We start from the raw sequence: 24,955 nt of genomic DNA on the forward strand, positions 1-24,955 counted from the left end.
ACTTCAGCGCTTTATCATATGCGCTATATTCATGTGCGCAAGATTACTACACATTTGCCATTGGAACAATCAATAGGATTTCTCAGAAGCCACGTGTATTTTTTTACATTGACTACGTTCCTACAGAGAATAGCTAACAAGTGAGCCTAAAATGTTTGTAGACAATTGCTTGTTGCTGTCCGGCACAGATTCCTGCGCATACGCAGAACTAAAGTTGCGAGCCCAAGGACGTGCGCAGTAGACTACTGCAACTGCGCACGTGAACAGAAAAGATTTCTCTGCGAGCAACTTCTGCGCAACATCAAAATGTTAGACTCGCGCATAAGCTATGATGGAGCATGTTCCTAAATTAATCCAATTACGAGAACAATACCTTCTTAATGTTACGAATTACACGTTGAGTTATACGTACTTGTCATAAGGCTTGAATCCCCAGATGTGAGCGGCGCTGTTCACCAACCATGTTCCATTGAGGGTGAGGGTGTACCTCATGACTGCTGCCACATACCAGGAGACCCAGCCTTGCTCACCCCACATCTTCATGGGGATCATTGTTGGCAGAACAAAGCAGAGGAGAGGCATTGCCACGACGTATGTTCTGCAAGAGAAATAATAGACCAAGGTTAGAAACAGCATTGTTGGGCATATACCCCATCAAAAGAGGGATGTATTCGTAAAGGGGGATCAAAGAGTGTTTGACTCTCGCCAATCCCCATATTTGGAACTCTACTGGCTAGGCTATACGCCTTCATGGCGTGGTGCTATGCACAGGGGAACACTTTACCTTTTTTTTTTTTTTTACCTTTACTGGCTAGGCTAAAATATAGTTACCAATGTGTGAGGCATTAGCAAAACATTAAATTTTCTCACTGTAGCCTATAGAGTTGCTGCAAACTAGTCAGTAATATGTGAGACATTAGAAAAACATGTCACGCGCTAAACTGAACTGAACTTAGCAACGCAACAACGCAGAATCGCTCGCCGTGACACCTGTCACGCGAATTAAACATTACATTAATTATAATACGGTCAGGATAAGTGCGTACAGTCGGAGTTACCAAGAATAAACCTAGGAGGATTTGATTTAAGTACCTGAAATGACGTTACATAATACTACGGTGGTTCTGAATATACACATATATTAAAGCACAGATAAACAAACAGTACATCTTGCCCTCTTTCACTCGATCTCTCATTCATACACTCATTCCATGGCATATTGCGACAATATGACAATTACAAAGGTTAGATTAATTACTACTTTGACCATACTCTTGTTATTTCTTGGCTACATTGCCGTCTACAATTTACCGTTTAGGATTTTAAGTATAAGGTGAATAATTGTTCCTCGTGCGAACCCCTTTTATCTTTTCTGAAGGTATAAATATAATTCAATGAGCTATTGTTTGCTGTTAACATAAACTCTGATCTTTAACATTGATTGTCCGCCGGAATACCGATGTCTAGTTATGCCCTAGCACTGATTTGAGTTATGCAATGATTTGATTTACGCAGATTCGCGGTAGATTGGCGTCATTTCTCTCTCACACACGCATATGGTTGGATCTTACCTTCGCTGCATTCCCTCTGACCTGGGTTGGGCGAAAGTGGTCCTACAGTTCTGGAAGACGTCTGCACTCCAGTGTTGCACTTCGCGATTATCCTGGTTGGCGAAAGTGGATCAGTCGACAGCTCCATCTGGCATCATCGGATCCTGGCTTCACTCGTTCACTTCGCGCGGTTTCCCATGGACACACAACACACGTGGATATTAAATGTTATTAACTTCTGCTAACTTAGGACGTTGTTTCGGACGATTGACACAGGTGGACGTGTCTGGCGTTATTCTCACATAACCACACGTATATTCACGGATGCGTTGACGGCGAGGGGGAAACGACCCCCTGGTTCTACTCTGCTCTACTCCATGGCTCTAAAACACTCACTCGAGGAAAAAACAAATCCAGACCACAAGTCTGATCACGACTTCGAGCTAGGTGGCGCGTAGCTCACACTCCGGTGTCGATTGTAGGAAAACTGTGTCTCGCTATTCCAAATCATCCCTTTTATTCCAGATTTGAACGTGGTGACGCTCTACCCTCTATGATCAGGTGCTTGCTTATTGTTTCTGGTGCTTTGACCGTTGTCCTCCTATCCTGGTCAATGCTCACTCCGGTCCTTAACCTCTGGTAGCAGCCCCTCGTGTAGAGATTAGGTTAAATCCTCGGCTATTGTATTCGACACGTTCAGTAAGAGCCAATTCACCAGGGCTCCGTCTCCCATTGAATTCAGCGATAGATCTTTAATAATTCATAACTCCCGTAGTTCTGTTCTGATTAGGCTCAAATCTTGGAATCAGTACTTTCAAGATGTGGTCTTCCGCTGGTTAAAATCTCATCCAATTCGGTCCATTGGTTTAGAAGTTGCTCTTTTCCTGCTATTCCCCATAAGAATGCATGTAAATCCGAATTCGGGCGAAAAACGGTGTTTGAGCAAGCTAGCGTTGGCTAAGGCAGTTCGCTAGACATCTTTATTCGCGACGGATTTTAACATTACCAATTGTAATTAATTCCTAATAACGGGCAATTAGATTAATTACCTGTTACCCAGTATTTGACCGTTATAAACAAGACATTTGATTTGTATCCTGGAAGGGGGGGGGGCGGGCAGTGCTGTAGTCAAAACATTTTCAGAGAGTATGCGGTAAGTTTTGGGAAACGTTAAGGGGAGACCATATTTCCATTAACTTTGGATTATATTTCCACTAAATTACGGATGAAATCAGTTAACTTCTAAAATTGTTGATAGAACACTGATCTTTATGATGATGATATACCCACAATTGGCATAAGTGAAGCATATTGCAACACAGAAGGCATTTTAACAAATATGAAACACGTGTTTTAATGTTTGCATTTGAACGTAAAGGACGCAGCATGTTGTTGTATTTTCTTTTCTTGATATTGCTTGTGCAAATTGTCAGTTTTGTATACCGTTAATAACTTTAATAATACTGCTAATAACACCAAAAATGAAAACTTGGAAACAATGGTTTGAAGACCGCACGACTTACATTGATCAATAAAGTCTTCTTCTGGAGTTGTTTCTATACCTGCCTACTCGAATACACTCCAAAGTGTCTCTTTTGGTATGTCACAAGAACGTTTTGCACAAATTCTAGAATTAGCGTTATTTGCATGCACTAAGATGGTTTTACAGCCATATTTTCATATATTTTTTATGCTTAAACTGATCAACTGGTGAGCCTTTCCGACATTATGTTCTCGATCACGAGAAATCAGAATTATTTGACAGTAATAAGCTCACTGGGGTAATGGCCAAATTACATAAGTAAAGATAAACGAAAGTAGACGGTATATTTGTAGCAGAAGGTGTACACTAATAAGTTAGAGATCAACCAGAGAGTATAGGGGCTATCCACGAGTAAATAAAAACATATCGAACGGCACAATGGATTGTGGAACTGTAGCACAAAAACTTCCGGTTCACGGCGGCCGGGTAATTCAAGCGCGTACTTGTGGCCTTTCTTCTTGTTTTATATACCGGATGAAATGGATCATATAAAAGCACTTGACAACGAGGAGAATAAGACATATCAGGGCAAAGTAGAGGCCTTTGCAAATCAATTGGATGACCATATAGGAAGTAATACGGCATTATTCCAGGATGAGGTCCATTTGCTAATCGTCGTTGCATTGGCGATATTTGTAGCCTACATATTTAATAGAAAGTAATTTTTCCTACAGAGCGAGCTGTGGCTTAAAGCATGTAAATCTTTGGATGCATACATTTATGTTTTGAGTGAAAAAGTGTGAGATGTACGGGCATATAAAAAACAGGAAAAGGAGCTTTTTTTCTTCTTTCTTCAGTCAGGGCGAGTCAGAGGGATGCGGTTTCGTTCCCGTTTGAACGCAGAAATACAAAACGCTCATTGTTATTTTAAGTCAATTTTCTGCTATTTGTGTTAAACATGACGAGGAAGGTGAATAATAAACTGGAAAAATTACTGATGGGACACACTATGACACACCATTGCCTGACCATGGTGTTCAAACCTAGGACCTCTTCTCTATCAATGTTGAAAATATTTCCATTGCAAAAGACGAAAATTAATAATAGTACCGGCACTTAATTTTCTGGTTACAAAAAAAAATATTTCCTCTGGTTACACACCCCCCAAAAAAAATCTGGTTACACAAAAATTTAGTACAGTTCGTGTGTACTTCAAGAACGTAACGTGTAACCTATCTGACCATGACCGAGCATTTTTTGAAAGGAAAAGTAATATTTTTGCTCATATCACTAGAGAGAAAATCGAGATTTTAATCATTTCTCTTCTACCTTTAATGAAGTGCAAGGGGTGCGGGACGCAAAATTTTTGGTTGGGAAGGGAACAGGACGGGGTATTTTTAAAGTCCTAACGTTCAAAACTGGAAAAATAATGTTATTTCCCGACTAAATTGGGAGATTATAGGAGCGGAAAATATTCAACATTACCCGATACTAAAAAAATATTAATTATACACACAATTTCACTCTCGGGTGATGATTTATTTTGCATTTCTGGAATAAAAAACTGCTAATTTCAATAAATTTCGGACATTTAGTACAAAAAAAAATATGTAGGGAATAAACTACTTTTAAACTCTTATCATTTTTTCCGAAATCTTGATCGGACCGGGATTTTTTTTTCAGGTTCCGACTTTTTGGTTTCCTGCACATCCGTTGTTATTACTGGAGAGTCTACTCCTTGCTAATGGACTTCCAATTTTCACGCCTGACAGCTTGAATGCAATAATTTTGGCGCCTAAATCTCGAGGAAATTAATGAAGAAAGATCCGTGAAAGATTATTTAGCTCTGATCGTAGTTTACATCCTCCTTGTACACACCCATTCGTTCCTTTCATACATGACACAATCTCAGCTCCCTTTAGCAGCATGTTATGAGCCTACGAACCGGAAGTTGTTGTGCTACAAGTATGGCGTCTGCGCGAAAACACTTCCTTCCGGTGGATAGCCCCTATACCGCCGTATATCATCTTCTACAGCCCTGGGGTGGGGGGAATGAATTTGAGCCAAGTTGAAGATCAGTGGATTTGGATCTGACTAGGCACCCTTATCTTGAATTTTATTTTGCTTTACTTTACGTCGCTTTTCTGTCTCTTTTACGCTAATCACGACGATGTAAAAATCTGTGAAGGTACAGTTACAATCTCAGGCAGGTCCGTAGCCAGAATTTTATAGGAGCTTGGGAAAAAGGGGAAAGAAGTACTGAAGATGAGTTTCTCAGTATATTACAACTTACTATACAAGATTTTTAAACCTGCTAAGGAAGTAAAATTTATTACCAACTAGCTGATTGCCCGGCGTTGCACGGGTATTTATTTATCCCAATCTTCTATTAGACAGGAATATAATGAATTCTAACCATCGTATTGAGACACACTTTTACTAAGCGTGTGAACCTCGAAAGGTTCGGGGATCGAACCTGGAGCCCTTTAGATGAATGTAATTCTTACCATTTGGGGATAGCGGTAGCCCGTAAGCTCTCGCTTGGCTGCATCTGCTAACTGCGGGAGGTACCTAAATAAACTTAAATTTACAGAACCCTTTAAAGAATGGCAACTCTCTCGTATTTGGGTTATAATGACGTAAAGACTGCAAAGGCAAGGATGGCATTAGAAAAGCATATTACCTGTCTCGCCCTTGAAGCGTGGATGGAAGGGTTTCTAGATTAACTCTCACTCGCTTGCTGAAGTTCGCCAATTAAATTGTCTCTGAGCTTCGCAGCACTTCACTCCCAAACAAGTTCTTAAAACTCACATTCACTGTTCATAATCCAGCCTGAATCTCTTTCAAAATCAAACTCACTCTCCTCTCTCCAAAACTCAAAACCCCTTTTGTTACTCCCGAACCACGCTCCTGTTCTCTTCCTTTCCTAACCCCAAGACCAACTCTCACGAGCAAGATGCAACTTGCATCCACCCTGATCAAAACTCCTCCCCTTTTTTTCCTCTCTCATCCCATTTCGCTGAGCTGGCGCTGAAGTTAACACATTCCTTATATTTCCTGCCAGGCTACCTAGCTAAACGTAACTCGAATATGAAAATGAGAGATATGTAACGCTATAGTGTAAAATGAACTTGGAGTTGAACGGCATTGGGAGTGTCACAATTCATCTTAGCGACCCCGAAAACTATGGATTCCACACTAATATCGGTCGTTTTACATGTCACCACCTTCCCACTCCCACCCCTAAGAGTGCCAGGGGTGTCTTGGAGTTGAATGGCATTGGAAGTGTCACTTTTCATCTTAGCGACCCCGAAAACTATGGATTCCACATTAATATCGGTCGTTTTACATGTCACTCTCTTCCCACTCCCACCCCTAGGGGTGCCAGGGGTGTCTTACCCTCACAGTATTTCTTTTCAGATTTTAAGTCATATGTGTACCAAGTTTGGTCATCGTGAATATCGCCAATTAGCTCAGAGACTCCGAAAACTATTGACTCGACACTAATCTAGGTCATTTTTGACATTTTATTTTTCACTCCCTCTCAGCCTTCATCCCGATAGGTGATGAACTTGGAGTTGAACGGCATTGGGAGTGTCACTATTCATCTTAGCGACCCTGAAAACAATGGATTCCACGATAATAGCGGTCGTTTTCGATAATTTTTACATGTCATCCCCTTCCCACCCCCATCCCTAGGGGTGTCAGGGGTGTCTTACCACCACAGTATTTCTTTCCATATTGCAAGTGATACGTGTACCAAGTTTCGTTGAAATCTCTCCAAGCGTTCGAGAATTCTGCTGGAACAAACACACACACATACATCTATTTTTATAGATATACACTATTTAAATTAGATATTTGTAGTATTTCGGGGATGCTTCAGCCACCGAGCCTTCCCCCCCCCCCGTGATCTAAGGTAGCGGTTTAAACCTAGAACTTTGGTTGGGCAGACTGTGAGTTAAGTACTAAGTGCGCTCGGCCACCGAGGTGGCTCCTTACTTTGTGTTCACATCTTCTAGAAACATGGAGATGTTAACATTACTACTCACATGTATGCTCACATGTTTTTTGGTATTGTTTTATTCTGTTTATGTTTTCAAAGAATGTTTTGTGTCGGTAAGTGGAGAAAAAAATCAATTATCCACCACTGCACTATTTGTATTATTAATTTAATTCGGAAAGTTCTTGTCAAAGCTGGTCTATCAAAGACTACGTAGAAACCTATTTTTTTAAGGAAAATTAGTTTTGCTGATTGGATTTTTAAAACGACTCTTTTGGGAACCTAAATACTTTCACAATTTTCACTTCCCTATTAGTGTTTATCTGTGTAAATCGTTTAACACGTGACATATGTTGTAATAGCTCAGGAATTTCGTTTTGTTATCGTACGTTGTTTTCAACAGCACTCGCTTCATAAAATTTTTGATTCTGTTCTTGGCCTCATGCTGTTAAGTCACTTTTGACCTGACGCTCGGGGGTTGGGCTGGGGGTGGTGCGGGGACGAACCTTGACCGATTTGCGGGATATGGTCATTGCCCTCTTCATCCCTTGTTGCAGGTAGGTTTGAAATAGGCGCAATGTTCAGTAAGCGGCTGCTTTTTTGACCCGCACTTCAAAAGTGCAAGGCGCCCTTCAAGTTTGGAAATTCAAAATCTTTCTTCCGTTTTGTGTTTTATAAACCTATTTTTGTTTCTTGGAACTTCGGTTTTAGAGACAGAATCAAGTCAAATACCAGGGAGAGTCAACTCGGCTTGACCTTTCTTTAGCATCATGGTTTCCAACTTCAAAAGGCCCGAGGGCCAAAATTATATCCAGCAGTTGATTGGCGGGCCGCATTTTTTTTGGGGGGGGGGATTAAAAATTACAAAAATTGTAAGTACTGAACTGAAAATGTAGTACTTTCGCATGACCTAAATTTCTAAAATGAGGCAATAAAAACAATGGAATCACAAATCAAAATTGTATAATTACAATTTATTTCACAAAAACCCAATACTTATGGATGAATTGAAAGAAATGAAAAACACACCATACAAATAAGAATCCTTCATAGTAAGTGTTCAATGTGAAAATCGAAGCCGATCTGCTTCTTTTATTAAAGTTGGAATGTCCACTTCAATTTCTGTATTTGAAACTCTCATAAGGTGAAGCAGTGAAGAATCTGCCAGTCGGCTTCTGGAGCGGTTCTTGATGAACTTCATTGAAGAAACAACACTTTCACCCTTTCACAGCCGGGTCTGGACAGACTGTATACAGCTCAGATTTACAAGAGGTATCAACTGTTATTTACAAAACGAGCTCGAGGCTGCAACACTGAGCTTCAAATCGCATTTTCTGTCATTTTGAAGATGGCTGCTGCTCCACACATTCACCAGTGAAGAGCAGTGGCTTCTTACCTCTGGAAGTCTACAACTTACAGGAATTCTCTGGCAAATGAAAATGCAATATCTCCATGCATGCTTACCACACTTGCAATGGCCTGTTAATGGGTGTAAAAACCTTCCCAGTGGCTCATAATTGGCTGCAAGCGCACCCCAAAGGCAAAGATTAGTATTCTTGAGGTATACAGACTAACTCAAACTTGAAAATATATGTAGATCAGCAATGGGTCTATGCCAAAATGCAACAAATTCACAAATTAAGGTTTACAGTTGACTCTCCCTCGTAATTTCAACATCATTTGTCTGTAATGACTCTACTGGACCAAATTGAAATGATCTACCGAAACTTTTATTTTATAAAACTGAAGAATTGAGTTGTACCTTCTCTGCCAGACGACAACAGGGTCGGCTTCCAGGTCGCTTAGGTCCACGGTCTTTCCCTTCCGGAAGACGTCCGGGTGCTTCTTCAGCATCAGCCACCCTATGTGGGAGAAGAAGAACCCTCTGTTTGAGTTGTGGGGGTCGGCGTCCGTCTCGCTGAACTTATGGTGCACCCTGTGGTCCCTGCACCATTCGTACAAATGATTCTGAAAGAGAAGCATAAAGTGAGTTCTTGAAACGCTACGTCTGTACTCTTATCCCGGTAATCTGTGGAGCAAGGCCGCGCAGCGAGTGGGCGGAGCTACTAGCTGCAGCCGCATTTCCTCTTCATGCACTCACTGCCTCTCTCATGCGTTCATTTGTCGAGCCTTCTCGAGTCACTACTTGCGCAGAGATTTGTTTTCGCTTCGCTTGCTCCAGAAATTCCTGGGACAGAGTATATACAAAAAGTCTCAGGGCACCCTTTAATTTCAGAAACGGAATGGAAAATGAATTCTATCAGTACCCCAGTAAACATGGGGTGAGGGTATAACCGCAACATGGCTGTCATGTGGAAATCCACCATCTTGGATTCAGGTCAAGTTTTTCAAGGCGGTCAAATGCTATATCAGATCAGGCTAGCTTTTTCTCAGAAAGTCATTTATGAAATCATATTTGCCATATGCGGTGTGCTACAAAAGTTATCATCAAAAAAATAAAACGTTTATCAGTGGCGTATACCGAGTCCAAGATCTGGGCTATGTCACGTGAAATAAGTTTACCAGCTCCTAAGAAATCAGGTTGCTAACTCATAAGAAATCAGGTTGCCAACTCATAGGAAATCAGGTTGCCAACTCATAGGAAATCAGGTTGCCAACTCATAGGAAATCAGGTTGCCAACTCATAGGAAATCAGATTGCCAACTCCAGAATCACCATCATCATTTCACTGATATGAATAATTGTATTTACAATTTCTGATAGATTTCCCTTCTGTATTTTATTCTCTAGACTTCAGGCTTCGCAGATAGCCTAGCTAGCCTAGAATATACGCCCCTGGTTTAAACAACTACCTCCTCATGCGGAACCCAGAGTAGAAGGTGCTTTGTCCAGTCGTTCGATACTTTCCGATACCTATATCGGTATCGGCTCAACCTTAATGTTAAACGATACGTTTACGATATATTTACTGTTTGCATTTAATTTGTTACAGAAAATATGAGGCTTCAAACGACAAATATAAACAATGATTCCTGAGAAGAGTTTATTTTCTTTTACCTGTATCCTCACATTGTTCGCAGTTCCAGTCACAACAACGGACTATATTTAGGTATACTTACAACGATATAGGCTACAAATATCGAAACTTAACATGTAACCTGTACACAATTAAGTAAAGTAGAAAGGGCGAGAATGAATTTTTAACAGGTTTTAGATCCGGGAAGGCGTACCAGCACTCTTAATACCAATTTAAAGAACTTGTATTGTTCAAATCTATGAAAGCATTACGTCTATATAGAAGAATAACTCGCCAGTGCGCACCTCATCAACGCACGGTCACGTAATGCGCATGCGTTGCGTTTATTTTTGGAACGACTCTCTTCCATTTGTATTCTAGGAAATGGTGTACTTTTAACTTAAGGCCGCGTCCGAATCGGCAGCAGATGTCACCTAGAGCACCGTTCCATCCGGGGACTCAGCCAACCTCCGTTGTCCGAATTCGCGGCAGACGTAGAGTCGGAGGGGAGAGCAGAGAGGCGCGACAGATGCACGCTTGAACTCGCTGTGACGCTGCGCTTGGCAGTCATATTCCAACTTTCAGTTTGTACAGACAACATTTACTGATTGGAGGATTTAAAACTCAGTTATACTTTAACATTTTATCGATAATACTAAATGCAGAAAAATTGTAAATGATGAAATAGCGTGTTACATTTTTAATATGAGTAGTAAATAGGTGGAAATGATTGTCATGTTTGTTTGGCGTCTGCCTTCTGCTTCCGTGCGATGCGCCTGCGCCCCAGAGCGCGGTGGGTGAAGTTCGAGCTGACACCTGGCGGGAAAAGTGACAACCGTACTACAAGGGGACATGCAGATTCGGACGACTTGGACGTGACTTCGACGGCACGCGAGAGCAACGGGAGAGAACTGGACGGAGCGCTTGCCAATCCGGACACGGCCTAAGATCGACTGAAATTAGATGCTAACTATTCTTACCTGGAATGCCATTGTTTGGAACATTGCCAGCAAAGTCCTAAGCGGCCAGGTAGCTTTATAGGACCTATGAGCCCATAACCTATGAGCACCAGCTGTGATTCCCATCCCACTACACCACGTTATGAAGAGCGCTGGAAAAAAAGGAAAAGTTTCACTTTAACTAAATTTCATTTCATCTAATAGTATACAATTTCAATTATGGGCATCTTTAACTCATCTATTTTATTGGAATTGAAAAATATAACATTGGTTTCATTAATTTGTATGCAACTGTAGCAACGTTGGAACGGTAAGGTAAAAGGTAAAGGTACCCCTGTGCAGTGCCGGATCTACAAGCCGCAGAACCCCGCAGTGCGGGGGAGCCCGGAGACAAGTAAGCCTTTATGGGGGCCTCAGCGATTGTCATAGTAGAGGATTCGCGTATGTGAAAATATGAATGTATTTACTCAGGGGTACAGAAACGAATACAATATATACCTTTACCCTTAGGTAAAGTTAAAGTTCCCTGTGCATATAGCACCGTGCCATGTAGGCATATTTAGGGTATGTGGGTGTAGGATCCCACATAGTTTCGATGTCGGCCATCTTGAATGTGATGTGATCAGCACCATGTTCCGGCAGCCTTTACCCCCTCACCGGGTACCATTTGATTTGGGGCCGCTTTATGCGGGAACAAAGCCGGAAAAATTCCGACCGCGGGTTTCCCGCGTTGTAGCCAGGCTAGAATGAAATCAGGCTAGAATTTCACGAGAAATGCAGTGGTAAAGGGGCCCCCTTCCCTCTTGGTTTGCCACCCCCCTCGGGGGTCCAATGTATAAATTTCAACATATTACATAACTTTTATACACAGAAACGTCGCACATAACAGGTGGTAAATTACGCAGGATTCTGCTCTGAAATCGCCGGAATCGATAATGTGGGACTATCACTCAGTCTGAGTGTCTTTGCTATTTCAGTATTTCCTTTTTCAAACCGACAATGAATTAAGTAAAACGCATGGTATATAATGAATGAATATGGGAATAATGTAGTCTTCATGCTCTTGAATGAGCCAGTCCATTGCAAAATTGGCACCTTTGTTTCCCTTCGGAAAAGTCAAGCAGAAGTTGAAAATAATCTGTTTTCAATATGCCATTTTATATAATCGGGAATAGTGTGGAGGCAGAGTTCGATATATTCTTGAGCTCGGCCATAGTTGGGATGATGTGATCAGCACCACGCCCAGCTGCCTTTACCCCTGCCCCCAGGGTTGCCCCTCCATACGAGGCTGGGTGGGCCTCAAGCCGCGCAGAAACAGGGAAATTACTGAAAAAATTAATGGTCCAGAGTTGTACTTGTACTACAGTGCGGTAATGTTTCCCACGAACAAACGCCCCTTATACTGATTTTGGAACGCACGGTAAAAGTACTGTCCTAGAGAAAAAGCATATTGAAAAGAATTAGCGATGATATAGGAGCATTAAAAATTGATTTTCATTTTTAAAATTGTTGTTGTTTAAGGTCGCTTTCTTGCCACTTTTGGCTACTTTCGACGATGAGGATGAGTGACGATATGATGAAGGGACACTCACAATAAAAAGCCATGCCCGGGGGAAGGGGGGGAAGGATTCGAAACAGAAACCACTCCGCTGATACAAACGCGACGAGAGGAAGTAAGCACGTATCAGTTTCAACAATCCTTGGGAAAAAATGAGAAAGAAAGTGATAGAACTAGAGGAATGGAAGGAGGATAGAAAAGAAAATGAAAGAGAAACGGGAATGAAAAGTGGAAAGAAAGTTGTATGAAAACATATTAGAAAGAAATACGAAGGAAAATTAGAGAATGGCAGAGAAATATAGGATGGAAGTGAGAAAGAACGAAAAAGGTAAGACACAGAGGAAAAGAGAGTCGAAGAAAGGGAGAGAAAGATTGAAAACAGAGGAAGAAAGAAAGATAAAAGGAAAATTGATAAAAGTGATAAAACTAAAGAAGCAGAATGAAGAACAGAAAAAAATGATAGAAAGAAGAGTGGAGAAAAACTTTAAAAAAGAGGAAGAGAGGAAGAAGTGATACGAATCGGAGAAGAAAGAGGGAAGATAAGAGAGAGAGAGAGAGAAGCAGATTGAAAAACTAGGAACAAAAAGAGGAAAGAGAGTAAAATGTCCATAAAAAGTGACAGAACTAGAGTAACAGCGTGAAGGAAGAACAAGAAGAATGTAAGAATGAAGAGAGATAGTAATAGCAATAAAGAGAAAGAAAACTAAAGAAACCTAGGAAGAAAGTGTGAGAGAGAGAAACGGATAGAGGGGGATAGATTGAAAACATGGAAACAAGGAGAGGAGAAAAAAGAAGTGAAATAGGAAAAGAGATAAAATGAATCTTAGAAACGAGCCCACCGAAGCAGAACTCACTTGAACATATTTAGACAAAAAAACGTGTTTATGAAAACTTTTAAGAACAACTAGATAAGAAATTAGTGATTATAGTAAGTGTGTACTGAAACCGAGGAAAGTGAAAGATGATAGTTGTGGAGAGAAGAAGGCAAAGAGGAGGCGGTATAGAGTAATGCACTAATTTTTGTAACGTATGCACAACTGTAAAGACCCACACTAGAAATAAATTCTAACGACGCCATTGTTCATTCTGAATTTAAGATGAAAAAAAAAATAATCAAATTTCAACAGTGTAGCATACTTACTCCAAAGTATGGTTGCCCATTTGGCCGCTGTGATGGTCAAGTAGAGTCCGTAGAGCATCCCCAGATGGAGGTAGATGAAAACGATCACGTTCCTCCACACTACCTTCCTGTCGTACACTACTGGCTTCTCCTCGTTCACTTTCGGAATCGGCTCATCAGGTGGCAGCACTGTTTTCTCCTTTGGGATGTACCCTTCAGGGGTACTTGTCAGATTGGGTGCCATTCCTTGCAACTATCTGCAATATATGATTATTTACATTAGTATCACTCAAGAGCCTTTTTCTGTACTCAGTACCAATATATATATATTGATAGCAGTGGTTACCATCTGTGACTTGTTTTTATTAGTTCTTGATAATGAGAAGCTGCCTTTCAACTATTTTTTCTAAAATTCTTCCCCGGGTCCAATTCCCGGTGGAGGCACATAGTGGTTCGGATCCCACTTTAAACTGTAGGCCCAGTCCGGATTAGCCTTACTGTGCATAAAGTGGACTTAAAACACCAAATCAATCCAATCCAATCCAAAATTCTTCCAAGAAATGTAATGAAATTATTAATTGTTGATTTATGGATTTAATGCAAAATGTTTACTATGCCAGTGTAAGGGGTTTGGACCCGTTAACCACCCCCTTTTATTCTCCATATACGAGGGTTGGGGCATAAGTCATAGCAATACCAACCCCTGGTATATATGACCTGTGTTGTTCATACAGGGAGGTTATTTCAGTCGTTCACCGTCAGACCGTCGGCCGTCGAGCGCCTCCTTCATGCAACAGTTCCCGGCAAATTGACTTACAGGAAGTCCGTAACAGAAACCGCTTGCTTTGTAATGTTTCCACTTTTCACAATTACAGTTACAATTACAATTGAAATAAGCACGTACCTTGTCGCAAGGATGCTGGAAAAGGTGTATTCCCAAATACAAATATTCCTGGCACCTTATTTCTGACATCTAATCTTGGATTAGACATCGCTATTTTATCCTCAGTTTGACAGAAATGGAAGAGAGCATCCCGGCAAATAAAGCAAACCGAAAGCGTAAAATGATATTTAAAAGTAATAATAATGATGATCACTAACCTCCTGTGTTATAAGAGATGTTTCAACAGCAATACAACACGTTTCTTAGGTTCAAGAGATCCTGTCTCTCGTAATTGCCTGACCACTTTTCTGCAAGAATTCGTTTTCACGTAATTATCGTACATAAAAACTCTTTGTTCAAGACTATATTTGTTTAGCGGCATAACTAATGAATGAATAACAATTAACACACAATAAAGCACTAGCACTGAATAAATGAATAAAACAGTATAAAAAACACGCGTACTGATAAACGCAAACAGAAGTGTGCATGAGGGTACGGTACACTCACTACGTCTGGTAGCCGACAGTGTTGCTAACCATTTTTCGGCAATGTCCCTACAACTGACCAAATGTCCCTACGCCAAGTAAAGCGACTAAAAAAAAACCACCTCATGAGCATGCAAAACAGAAGATAAAATATACACATTTACTTACCAAATCTTTCTGCTCGGTGCTTCCACAATTAATGAAGGAGCGAATTTACAATACAGGACCCCTCCCTGATTTTTGTAATATTTCGCATACTCACTAATTGAGGCCTCCTAATCACGAATTTGAAGTTAAAATTTGGGGGTCACGTGTAGAAATTGCAAAATAAGTGAAATTGAGTGGTCCGCGATCGGCACGATTGCTCATTGTTTACTGGAAGATTTTGTGTTTCCAATACTTAAAAACTAAATATACATTCCTGATATTACTACGACCCCAAATTTTAACTATGTTTGCCTATCCTATCCTAACCTAACCTTACCTGAATGGTTCGTGGGGCTATTCGTCAAACGTTTGTGGGGCTACCTGTGCATGGTTTTTCGACCCCAAATTTTTAACTATGTTTGCCTTGCCTAACCTAACTTAACCTAAACTTACCGAGAATGGTCAGTGGGGCTATACGTGAATAGTTTTGGGTTAATTGTGATTACGAACCGATAAAAAAAATCTTATTTTCGTAGCACTTTAACGGCAAACGTTCATCATCGAAGATGCCATTTTCGTATTCTGAACTTTTACGATCGATGCACTATTACCAAACTTACCTGTAATCAAATCAGTCCACACTCCACATGTTCTTCTACATCGTGATTGTCGCTGTCACATGTAAGCACCTTCTTTCGGCAATATACCGAAATCCATAAGTTTATTAATTAGCCCACGGCCATCCTCCTGCACACTCCACCTAACAATCTGTACAACATTAACAACATTTTTACTGTTCTCTTCCGCCATTCTTACACGATCCATGCTCTCCAAGTATGAAATCAACAGTGTGGCAACGCTGTAGACATCGTAACTAATTGCGAACGTCGTCAATTGTTCATATCAACAAATATGGCTACCATACTTGTATACTGAGAATCATTGCGAGAATGAAAAAGCTTATTTTACAACTTATACACGTTAATGACCCAATTTTTTTTACCTCACCCCAACATGTTAACTTGAGATAAATCATCACGACTAATTATTTCGTGAGTATAAGACGTAGCATAGAAATTACAGAATGGTCCGGTATTGTAAATTCTTGCCTTAATGAATAATAAGAGTGTGCGGGACAGAATTTTTTGGGTCGGGACGAAAAAATTTGCTTTTCACTTAAAGTGATTGTTTTGGCATTTCTAGAATAAAAACTTACAATTTCCGATAAGTTACAGAAACTTACAATGCAGAAAACGTCGAAAATTAACGACTTCTTAAAGTGACCATTCGGCAGCTATTTCCCGACTGTTTGGGATCCCGAAAAGTCGGGAAGTCATTTCCCGAAGTCGGTATCGGGACGGGAATTTTTTTTCCCGATCCCGGTCCTGACTTTTCGGGATCCCGCACACCCCTAATGAATAACGTTGAGTCGTTTACTGTTGATTATGTTATTTGAAGTCATACATGCTGCTGCTGCCAAGAGAGTGATGTTGGTTGGTGATGCTGTATTTCCTTCAGTCTTAAACAATTCTGGTCCCATTTTATTTATCTTTTTATTTGTTTTTGTATCACTTAACATTGAAAATATTCTTTCCGTTTCCGCGTTAGAATGTGGCAATGTTAGCACTATTTTCGCGAGAGTGAAAATGTTTTCAAAAAATAACTTGCCTTGAAAGTTCTTGGTAACCGATAACATGTTTCAAAATTCTGATGGAGATTTGTTGGTTAGTTCTTTTTTCTCCTCCTCGCTAAAGTATCCAGATAAACTAATCCATTCATTCCAAACCGAGCACGAAGAAAGTGCAACTGACTGGCGAGTAAGCTTTGCACAATAAAATGTTGTTTTCCAAGATTGAAAAAAGTCCCTACGTTTTCCCTTATTTGGTAAAATCTGTCCCTACGCGGGCGAAATATAGTGAAAGTCCCTATGCGTAGGGACATGTCCCTACGGTTGGCATCACTGGCGACAGGTGTCGCGTTTGTTCAGTATGAAGCGCCTTCTCGCGGCTGACAACTCCCCCGACCCCCGATAAGCTGCCGGCGCTGTCGCGACAACTGAGGATAAAGTAGCGATGTCTAATCTAGGATTAGATGTCAGAAATAAGGTGCCAGAAATATTTGTATTTGGGAGGACACCTTTTCCAGCATCCTTGCGACAAGGTACGTGCTTATTTCAATTGTAATTGTAACTGTAATTGTGAAAAGTGGAAACATTACAAAGCAAGCGGTTTCTGTTACGGACTTCCTATAAGTCAATTTGCCGGGAACTGTTGCATGAAGGAGGCGCTCGACGGCCGACGGTCTGACGGTGAACGACTGAAATAACCTCCCTGTACATTGTTAGGTTCAATACATTGTCCATATTTCGAATTTTTGTGTCAATCTTGCATTCTCGCGAGAAAAAAAGTACTTTCCATGACTTATGTCCCAACCCTCGTACATGTGCATGGTACTGTGAGTATAACTTGAACCTGATGACAGTGCGTACGAGGTTTTAAGAAAGTGAGCTAAGGCACAGAACAACTAGGGCGGTGCAGCGAGGAACCGACTCGTAGACGAAATGCAACGGTGTTTAAAAGAGCGACACCTGGTGAAATGAATTACCGTTTCGTGACGTGATGCGGAAGCTGGCTTCTCGCAGAGCAAACAAGCAACTGGGTTAGTGGATCCCGTCTCGAGTTCCAACTGAGCCCTTGACATTGCATCGCATTAAGACAAAAGGATGCGACACAGGATCATCGTTGCTAAATTAACAAATCCCTGTTTTCACAAACGTTATCTGTAAGCTCTCTGGCTGTGACGTAACTTGAGATGGTCTATTAATCAGATGTGGCGCGTTAAGTGGTCGACTTTCGATCTCTCCACCGGAAGTTGCTGGGTTCGAGTCCTGGTCTTGGCATGGATGTTTATCGTGAGTGTCCCTTCATCAATTCAATGTAATCATGACTCATCGTCACGATTAGCCCAAGTGACAGAAAAACTTAACTCCATTCTGCTTTGAAAAATAATGAGCAATAGTATAAATAATACAATACAATACTGATCGTTTCAGCTAGTGTAAAGTAATCAAGGGCTACCGGTAGCTTCTGAAAATGTTTTCATTGGCTCGGGAAACATTATGCCTATATAATGAAAGTACAGTTCTTAATGTTATGAAAGTTAAATTTTGGTTGTGAAATTCAAAATTTTGATAATAATAATAACCCGTGGCGCAACAGCGGGTGACGTGTGGTCAGCTCGACGAACCCCAAATCGTTGTTGTAGGTTTCCATTACCGGGTTACTCACTCTGCTCACTCGTAGCTCCCCAATTTCCTCACAATGGTGGGGTGGCCACCGGTCCCATACACCGGCCGAAATCTCTGGAGATAAGGTGTTACGCTTCCCCCCGGAGACTCGAACCTGTGTGCGTCCCGTAGCCAGAGCCCAAATCATGACAGCACGGCCAAGGTGCGGGACGAAATTCAAAATTTTAGGCTTCTTTAATTTTCAGAGAGAGGTCACTCCTGCTTATATCATTCCCAAAAAGACCAAACGTTTCCCGGTGGAGGCACATAGTGGTTCGGATCCCACGTTTAACTGTAGGTCCAGTCCCGATTAGCCTTACTGTGCATAAAGTTGACTTAAAACACAAAATCAATCAATCAACCAAAAGGCCAAACAAAGTATAATGTTGATGTCCGCGATACCATAATTACAAAAAAGTTTGCTTTTAATGTGTTTGTTTTAACAGACAACCATTTTTAAACTGATTTTTCCTACATGTTGTTTTTAAACATCAATAACTTAATCACCTTGTTTTCGCATAAGCATGTTTTAAAATGATGATGTCGAGTCAGAACTGGTGTGAAGTGAGTGTGGTTTATGTGCATACTCTCTCATGGCCGAATCTAATAAATATGAATGCGAGGGCTGTTGGAAAGGTGATGTGCTCAATCACGTGCTATTCTACCCTGAATGATCGCAGTTACTAATAACAGTTACTTTGTTTATGAATTCTGTGTATGAGAGTTATTTTTTGCAATAGAAGTAAAGTTATCAACAGTTACTTTTACAGATACAACACTTAAATTGTTAACTTGTAAATTTGTAATGTTGGGCAGGGGCTAAATTTGCCAGCTCTATTTCCAACCAACCATGTATCTTCTCTGGATGCTAAGGTGAAAGTATTTTCGTGGAATCCCCTAAGGCAAGGATATGCTAGGCATCGTTGCATGCTAAATTTAGAACATTCAAACTTCGTTTATTGCAAATATTTTTTTGTAATTGCACTTGAAGGCTCCAGTGGTATGTTCCATCTTATTTTCTTTGATAATATTAATATATGAAGGCTTATGTACGAGAAACATAAATCAAACATGTGTAGGTCTTCATACATTTATTTTCAGTAGCAGCGATTGGGTACCAAAACCTGGGGGGGGGGGGTCAAGGACTATTTACATTATCTTGGACATAGGTGGGGGGGTAACTGCTACTGTTTATTTTATTACAACTAATGATCATTGATTGCATGTAAATTGTTGCAAAAAGCAAGGAGTAAAGCACTCAGTGTTTACAAAATGTAATTGAAGACTTAAATTCGTAAACGCTGTAAGTGCCACAATAATTCAAACACCGTTTTCCACGTTAAACTGTGAAATGTGCCATGCTTTATAATGTGGTAAACGTGAAAAGTGGCTGGTAGCCCTCTAAGTAGTTCAAAGGGCGTGTAAAGAGGCCACTATGTGCGGAACGATGCGATTTCCCAACACTTTCGCTTTTGGCACTTACAACGTTTACCACTTTTAGTCCTCAATTAGTGACGGCTTCTAGCCACACATTCGCACACATTATTACCATTTTACCAACTAGGACGACGTTTACAAACGTTAAAGCGTTTCCTGACTACGATGTGTTTCTCGAACCTTCCCCCCCCCCCACACAATTTCACCCGGGGTCAACGCCAATGTCTCGCACCATGTTTTCCGCCAGTTCAGATGTGGGGTATGTGGCATCTGACAGCTTTTTCGACATTCCACACTACACCGCTTTCGCCTCATACACAGTGTGCAGCGTTTTCGAAAATGCGCTCTAAGGCGTCAATGACGGATTTCCGAACCCATGTTCATATAACATTATTTCATCGTCTCCATGTAAGGAATATGTCCCCCAAGTATTGACATATATTTATGTTACACCCTGTATGTATGTATGTATGTATATGTGTGTGTATATATATATATATATCATAGAGTGGCGTAAATAACAACCACGCAACCCCCACGGTGCGTGGGGGGGGGGGGCGCACGAGCTTCGGGAGCGCAGTAAGAATAAATTAAGGAAGACCAATAGTTCACAAAAATTTTTCCTTTCCGATTACGCTAGCACTGAAAACAGGGTAGAAAATAAATAGAGTATGGTTATGATGTTCATCTATTTTAGATGCTGTTTATTGTGGCTGTGATGGTTGTTTGCCGACAGGTTCGATAATGATGCATGATGTAAAGGAAAGATTAATCAACGAACACGAAACGAGCCGAATCAACTTGAAAGCATGTATGGCTTATAGTACCTGGAAAATTCATAAAGATGTTCAAACAATGTTGGAACAAGGTCTGGATTAAGTTGCGCGAAATAACAATTTTACATGTAATTATAACATTATCAACATGTAGGGCCTCCCCGATGGCGAACTGGTAGCGTCGTCGCCTTGTAATCAAGGGGTCCCTGGTTCGACACCCACTGGAGGAACATAGTGGTTCGGATCCCACTTTAAATTGTAAGTCCAGTCCCAATTAGCCTTACTGTTCACAATCAATCAATCAATTATCAACCTGCATTTTGGCTCTCAGACGACATCGAGAAGATGTAAGTTCGTACAAAGTAAGTACAAAGTAGTTCTGGGAATTCTCATCATCATGGACTTGTTAGCTTCTCATAGGCGTGCGCACGGGGGGCACGAGGGGAGCAGTTGCCCCCCTAATACGTAAACTTAGAATGTTTTTTAACTTTTTTCGCAATAATCCAATACATATATACGTAGCTTCATATACCAAGGCATGGTATCTCCGAAAGAATTTTAAACAGTACAGAAGTCCCTATCAGCATGAATGTCAGCAGAATTTTTTTTTCAGGGAGGGGCAATCAAGGTATTTTTCCGGAGCGGGGGATAAACGAGGCACGTTTTCTCCCTTAATAGTGTTGCATCCTCCAAAACATTGCTTGCTTTTGAAGTTATCATGTTCCTGCAACGTCCTTGCAATAATTACAACATATAATTATGACTGAAATCAAATTATATCTATGAAATATATAATTTTGGTTGACTTTTAATTACAAGGGGCGCAGTGCCCCCGGGACACAAGCTCTGACTGCACCGTTCCGTCAAGGAGATTTTAGACCAAAGCGACACGCGACAGACGATACGAGGATTTCACACCAAAGGGACACGGGTCCTTTGGTCCAAGGCAACTTTCATACCGAAGCGAGACGCAACACATGCCGCTTGGAAACGAGCCAATCAAGAGCAACATTTCACATTGTAAAGGCATGACGGGCAGCACAGGCCAGCGTTCGGTTGGTGAAATCCTCAAGCGATAAGTGTCGCGTACCGCTTTGATGCGCAATATCCCTAAAAACAAGACACTCATTGCACCGCGCATGAGCGAACAACAAACCACGGCAACACGTTGCAAGCTATTGAGGAAATGGCCCAGTTTGAGCGACACACAAGCGACAAAGCGACACGTGTGGCTTATCGTGTCGCCTAGATCTGTTGGTCGCACAATTAGCAACAAACGCTTGCTAATAGATTGAAGTGCCACTTCAAGCCTGTCGCTTGTCACTTAGTTGGGAACTCCCCCTGTAGCGCGTCGCTTCGGTCTGAGCACCCTTCCTTTAAGGAGCTTTCCGACCGAAGTAACAAGTAGCATGCGAATACGACATATGAACGTGTCGTTTGCTGTTTCGACCCTCATGCGCAATAAATGCTATTTTACAGTCTGGAAGTGTCTGTGTCACTAGTCACATCATTGTAAACATCCCGTGTCGCTTGTCCCATTGGTCTGAAAGTTTCCTTACACTCATTTCGATGGCATTAAGGACGTTTTGTGGGTTTCCCCTTGTCGTTTCATGCAATCATCATTATCATCATTACCGCGATTAGTTTAAAGCGGAAGAAAAGAGACAGTAAATATAAAAAATATAAATGCTTCAGTGTGTATATCTTTAAAAGAAATGATGATGATGATGATAAAAATAATTATGAACCTAATTCATACACAAAGAGTTAGTTACCAAGAACATTCCACGCGTATTTTTCCCCCGTATTAATGAAAGTATAACGATAACAGGACGTGGTCGACGGTATAGAATGTTCGTTAGTATGTTCGCGACCACTGTACTAAATATCATATCAATTATCACATTCATAGAAATGCTTCATGTAAAAGAATCAGACGTTGCAGCGAAAACTCCATTTACTTCCATTATAAGCAGACGAATACCATGCACCGAGACCAACACCAGCGCCTCTAGCGGTATCATATTCGAGTGGAACCAGCGAGAGCGCCCAGAACCAACCCAGAACGTTTCCACACTACGTTATTCAAGGCGCTGTAGTAGAGGCAAGCGAGGTATTTTTTTCCAGGGAGGGGTGCAAATGGTGCAGATTTTCCCCCACAATAGTGATACCCACTCAAAAAACAATGCTTCCTGTATCATGTTGCTTCAACACCCTAGTAATAATTAACATAAATTGCTGTGACTGAAATAAAATTATGTATGAACATATACTTTTTTAAGTGGACATTCATTTTCCAGGGGTCGTGGTCCCCCTTGCCCCCCCTTTCCAGACGTCCATGAACCTTCCTACACGTTTCTTGTGAAAATTTTATGTAAAATATCAGAACTATTCCATGGAAACGTTAGTGAAAAACTGCCTGCTGTTGGCTCGGCGAGTTGTTTAGTTGCAAAATAGTGTTCTATTTCATTCACAAGGCTACATACTCTTCAACAAGGAAATATTTCATAACTGGACCATTTAATGGACACAAATGACTATTCATTAATTCGCACACTGGAAGTAACTGAGTTACAGTTACCTTTGAAAAATGAGAATGTTTTTCACTTAGTTTCTGCTGGAAATTTTCTCACAAACAAATTTGCAACGGTGTCACTGACGACACTGCTAGAAGAATAGCCGCCCCAAAAGTGATTTCATAAATACGCCACTGTGCAAATGAATAGATGCGAAAGAAACTGCCGTGGAGACGAAAGAAGCGCCTTTTTAACTTTCACATTTTTTCCAGTAACCCGTTTTCCCATGTTCTCCCAACGTAGGTGGTAGACGCAGAAGGTAACATGCTTCAAAACGAAAGAACTGGGACAGTTTGCTGCTTGCATGGAACGCAGCTATACGAAAAGTAGGCTGGTTCTTACTTGCTTGCTTTAAAGAGGGTGAGGCAGGCGGATGTAACGGTTCCTTTTAATGATGTTTTCTTTCCCTTTTTGTAATTCCTTGTTCCTCCTTCTCAATACCTTTCTATTGTCGCAGCATGATCACTTTTTTTTTTTTTTTGGTGCCACGGAAATTATCTGAACACCTGGCAAAAACTCCTACAAGCGTAGCACACTAAACACTACATCGTTCTTGCCAGCATCTTTTATCCAATCAAAGGAAAATTATGCACTATTATTAGCAGTGGCGTATACTGGGTCCAAAATGTGGGCTATCTCACTATGTCACGTGGTCCTAGGCTATGAATAGAAATCCATTTACCAACTCCTAAGAAATCAGGTTGCCAACTCATAAGAAATCAGGTTGCCAACCCATAAGAAATCAGGTTGCCAACTCATAAGAAATCAGGTTGCCAACCCTAGAATATACGCTCGTGATTATTAGGCCTTTGCTTTATATTAGGGCTGAGCCGATACCCCTTTGAACCGATAGCGATACTCTCACATAATCCCACCGATACCGATATCGATACTTGAAAATTGTAATTATTAAGGTTGTTCAAAATATAGAATAATATTAGTGTTGAAGTTTTCCACTCTAATTATATGCATCAATTTACCAGGATTCTTTTGAGAATTACATCAGAATATTAAATTATATGTTACGTTATCACTAGGGTTAGGATTTTTATGACCTATAAATCACCAAAATATGCAAAATAAAATATGCTCTTATGACCTAAATTTTTACAAAATATCACTAAAATTTGAAAAATATGCCATTATAACTGGACTGTTTCAACCATCAATATCTAAATGATGAGATATTTTCACATACGTATCATTTTTAGTTCACTTTATGGGCCCTGAGTTACAATGCACAATGAATAGAACTTTCTCTAAATTTTCAAATAAAAATGAAAAGGAATTTGCTACAGTCCAAAGAAAAAAAAACTCTCGAGTAAACATGGGAGTAAGAACGAATCCACTTCGAAAATGACTGTATATTTCTTGAAAATGCAAAACATATGCTGAATATGACCGAAAATCCATCAAAATATGCTCTATCACGCAGAAATGGCCAAATATGCCAAAATATGCCCTTATAAAGCGCCTTAATTCAATTAGTTTCTTCACAATATGAATTTTTATATGTTTGGGGAACACATCACCCTTATCCAAAAAAACATGCCAAGTCATAAAGATCCTAGCCCTAGTTATCACGAAATTCAGTTTTTTTCACACAAAACAAGTGTAAAATAGAAATAAATTAGAATTTTGCATAATTTCCAGGACAGTTAGACTCCTCCAGAGGGTGGCATGGCATTTGTTGTACATTTTATTGTACTATT

At 40.6% G+C, this 24,955-nt stretch overlaps 2 protein-coding genes across 3 annotated transcripts in view; one reads left to right on the top strand and one right to left on the bottom strand.

Moving 5' to 3' along the window:
• LOC146003790 (acyl-CoA Delta-9 desaturase-like) overlaps window positions 1–24,955 on the top strand; it is a 220,911-nt gene that overhangs the window by 16,072 nt on the left and 179,884 nt on the right. The window lies entirely within an intron of this gene.
• Window positions 1–24,955, bottom strand: part of LOC146003786 (acyl-CoA Delta-9 desaturase-like) — a 122,811-nt gene that overhangs the window by 2,522 nt on the left and 95,334 nt on the right. For both annotated transcript variants that reach the window (XM_083142202.1, XM_083142201.1), the window contains exons 2-5: window positions 13,672–13,907; window positions 10,994–11,124; window positions 8,799–9,004; window positions 413–598 (exon numbers count right to left, since the gene is read on the bottom strand). In XM_083142202.1, the coding sequence (XP_082998328.1) occupies window positions 413–598; window positions 8,799–9,004; window positions 10,994–11,124; window positions 13,672–13,894 (746 nt within the window). In that variant the 5' untranslated portion in view covers window positions 13,895–13,907. The remainder of the gene's footprint in view (window positions 1–412; window positions 599–8,798; window positions 9,005–10,993; window positions 11,125–13,671; window positions 13,908–24,955) is intronic.

The sequence above is a fragment of the Lepisma saccharinum genome, chromosome 20, assembly GCF_977018435.1.
Source record: "Lepisma saccharinum chromosome 20, izLepSacc3.1, whole genome shotgun sequence".
Taxonomy (NCBI): Eukaryota; Metazoa; Arthropoda; class Insecta; order Zygentoma; family Lepismatidae; genus Lepisma; species Lepisma saccharinum.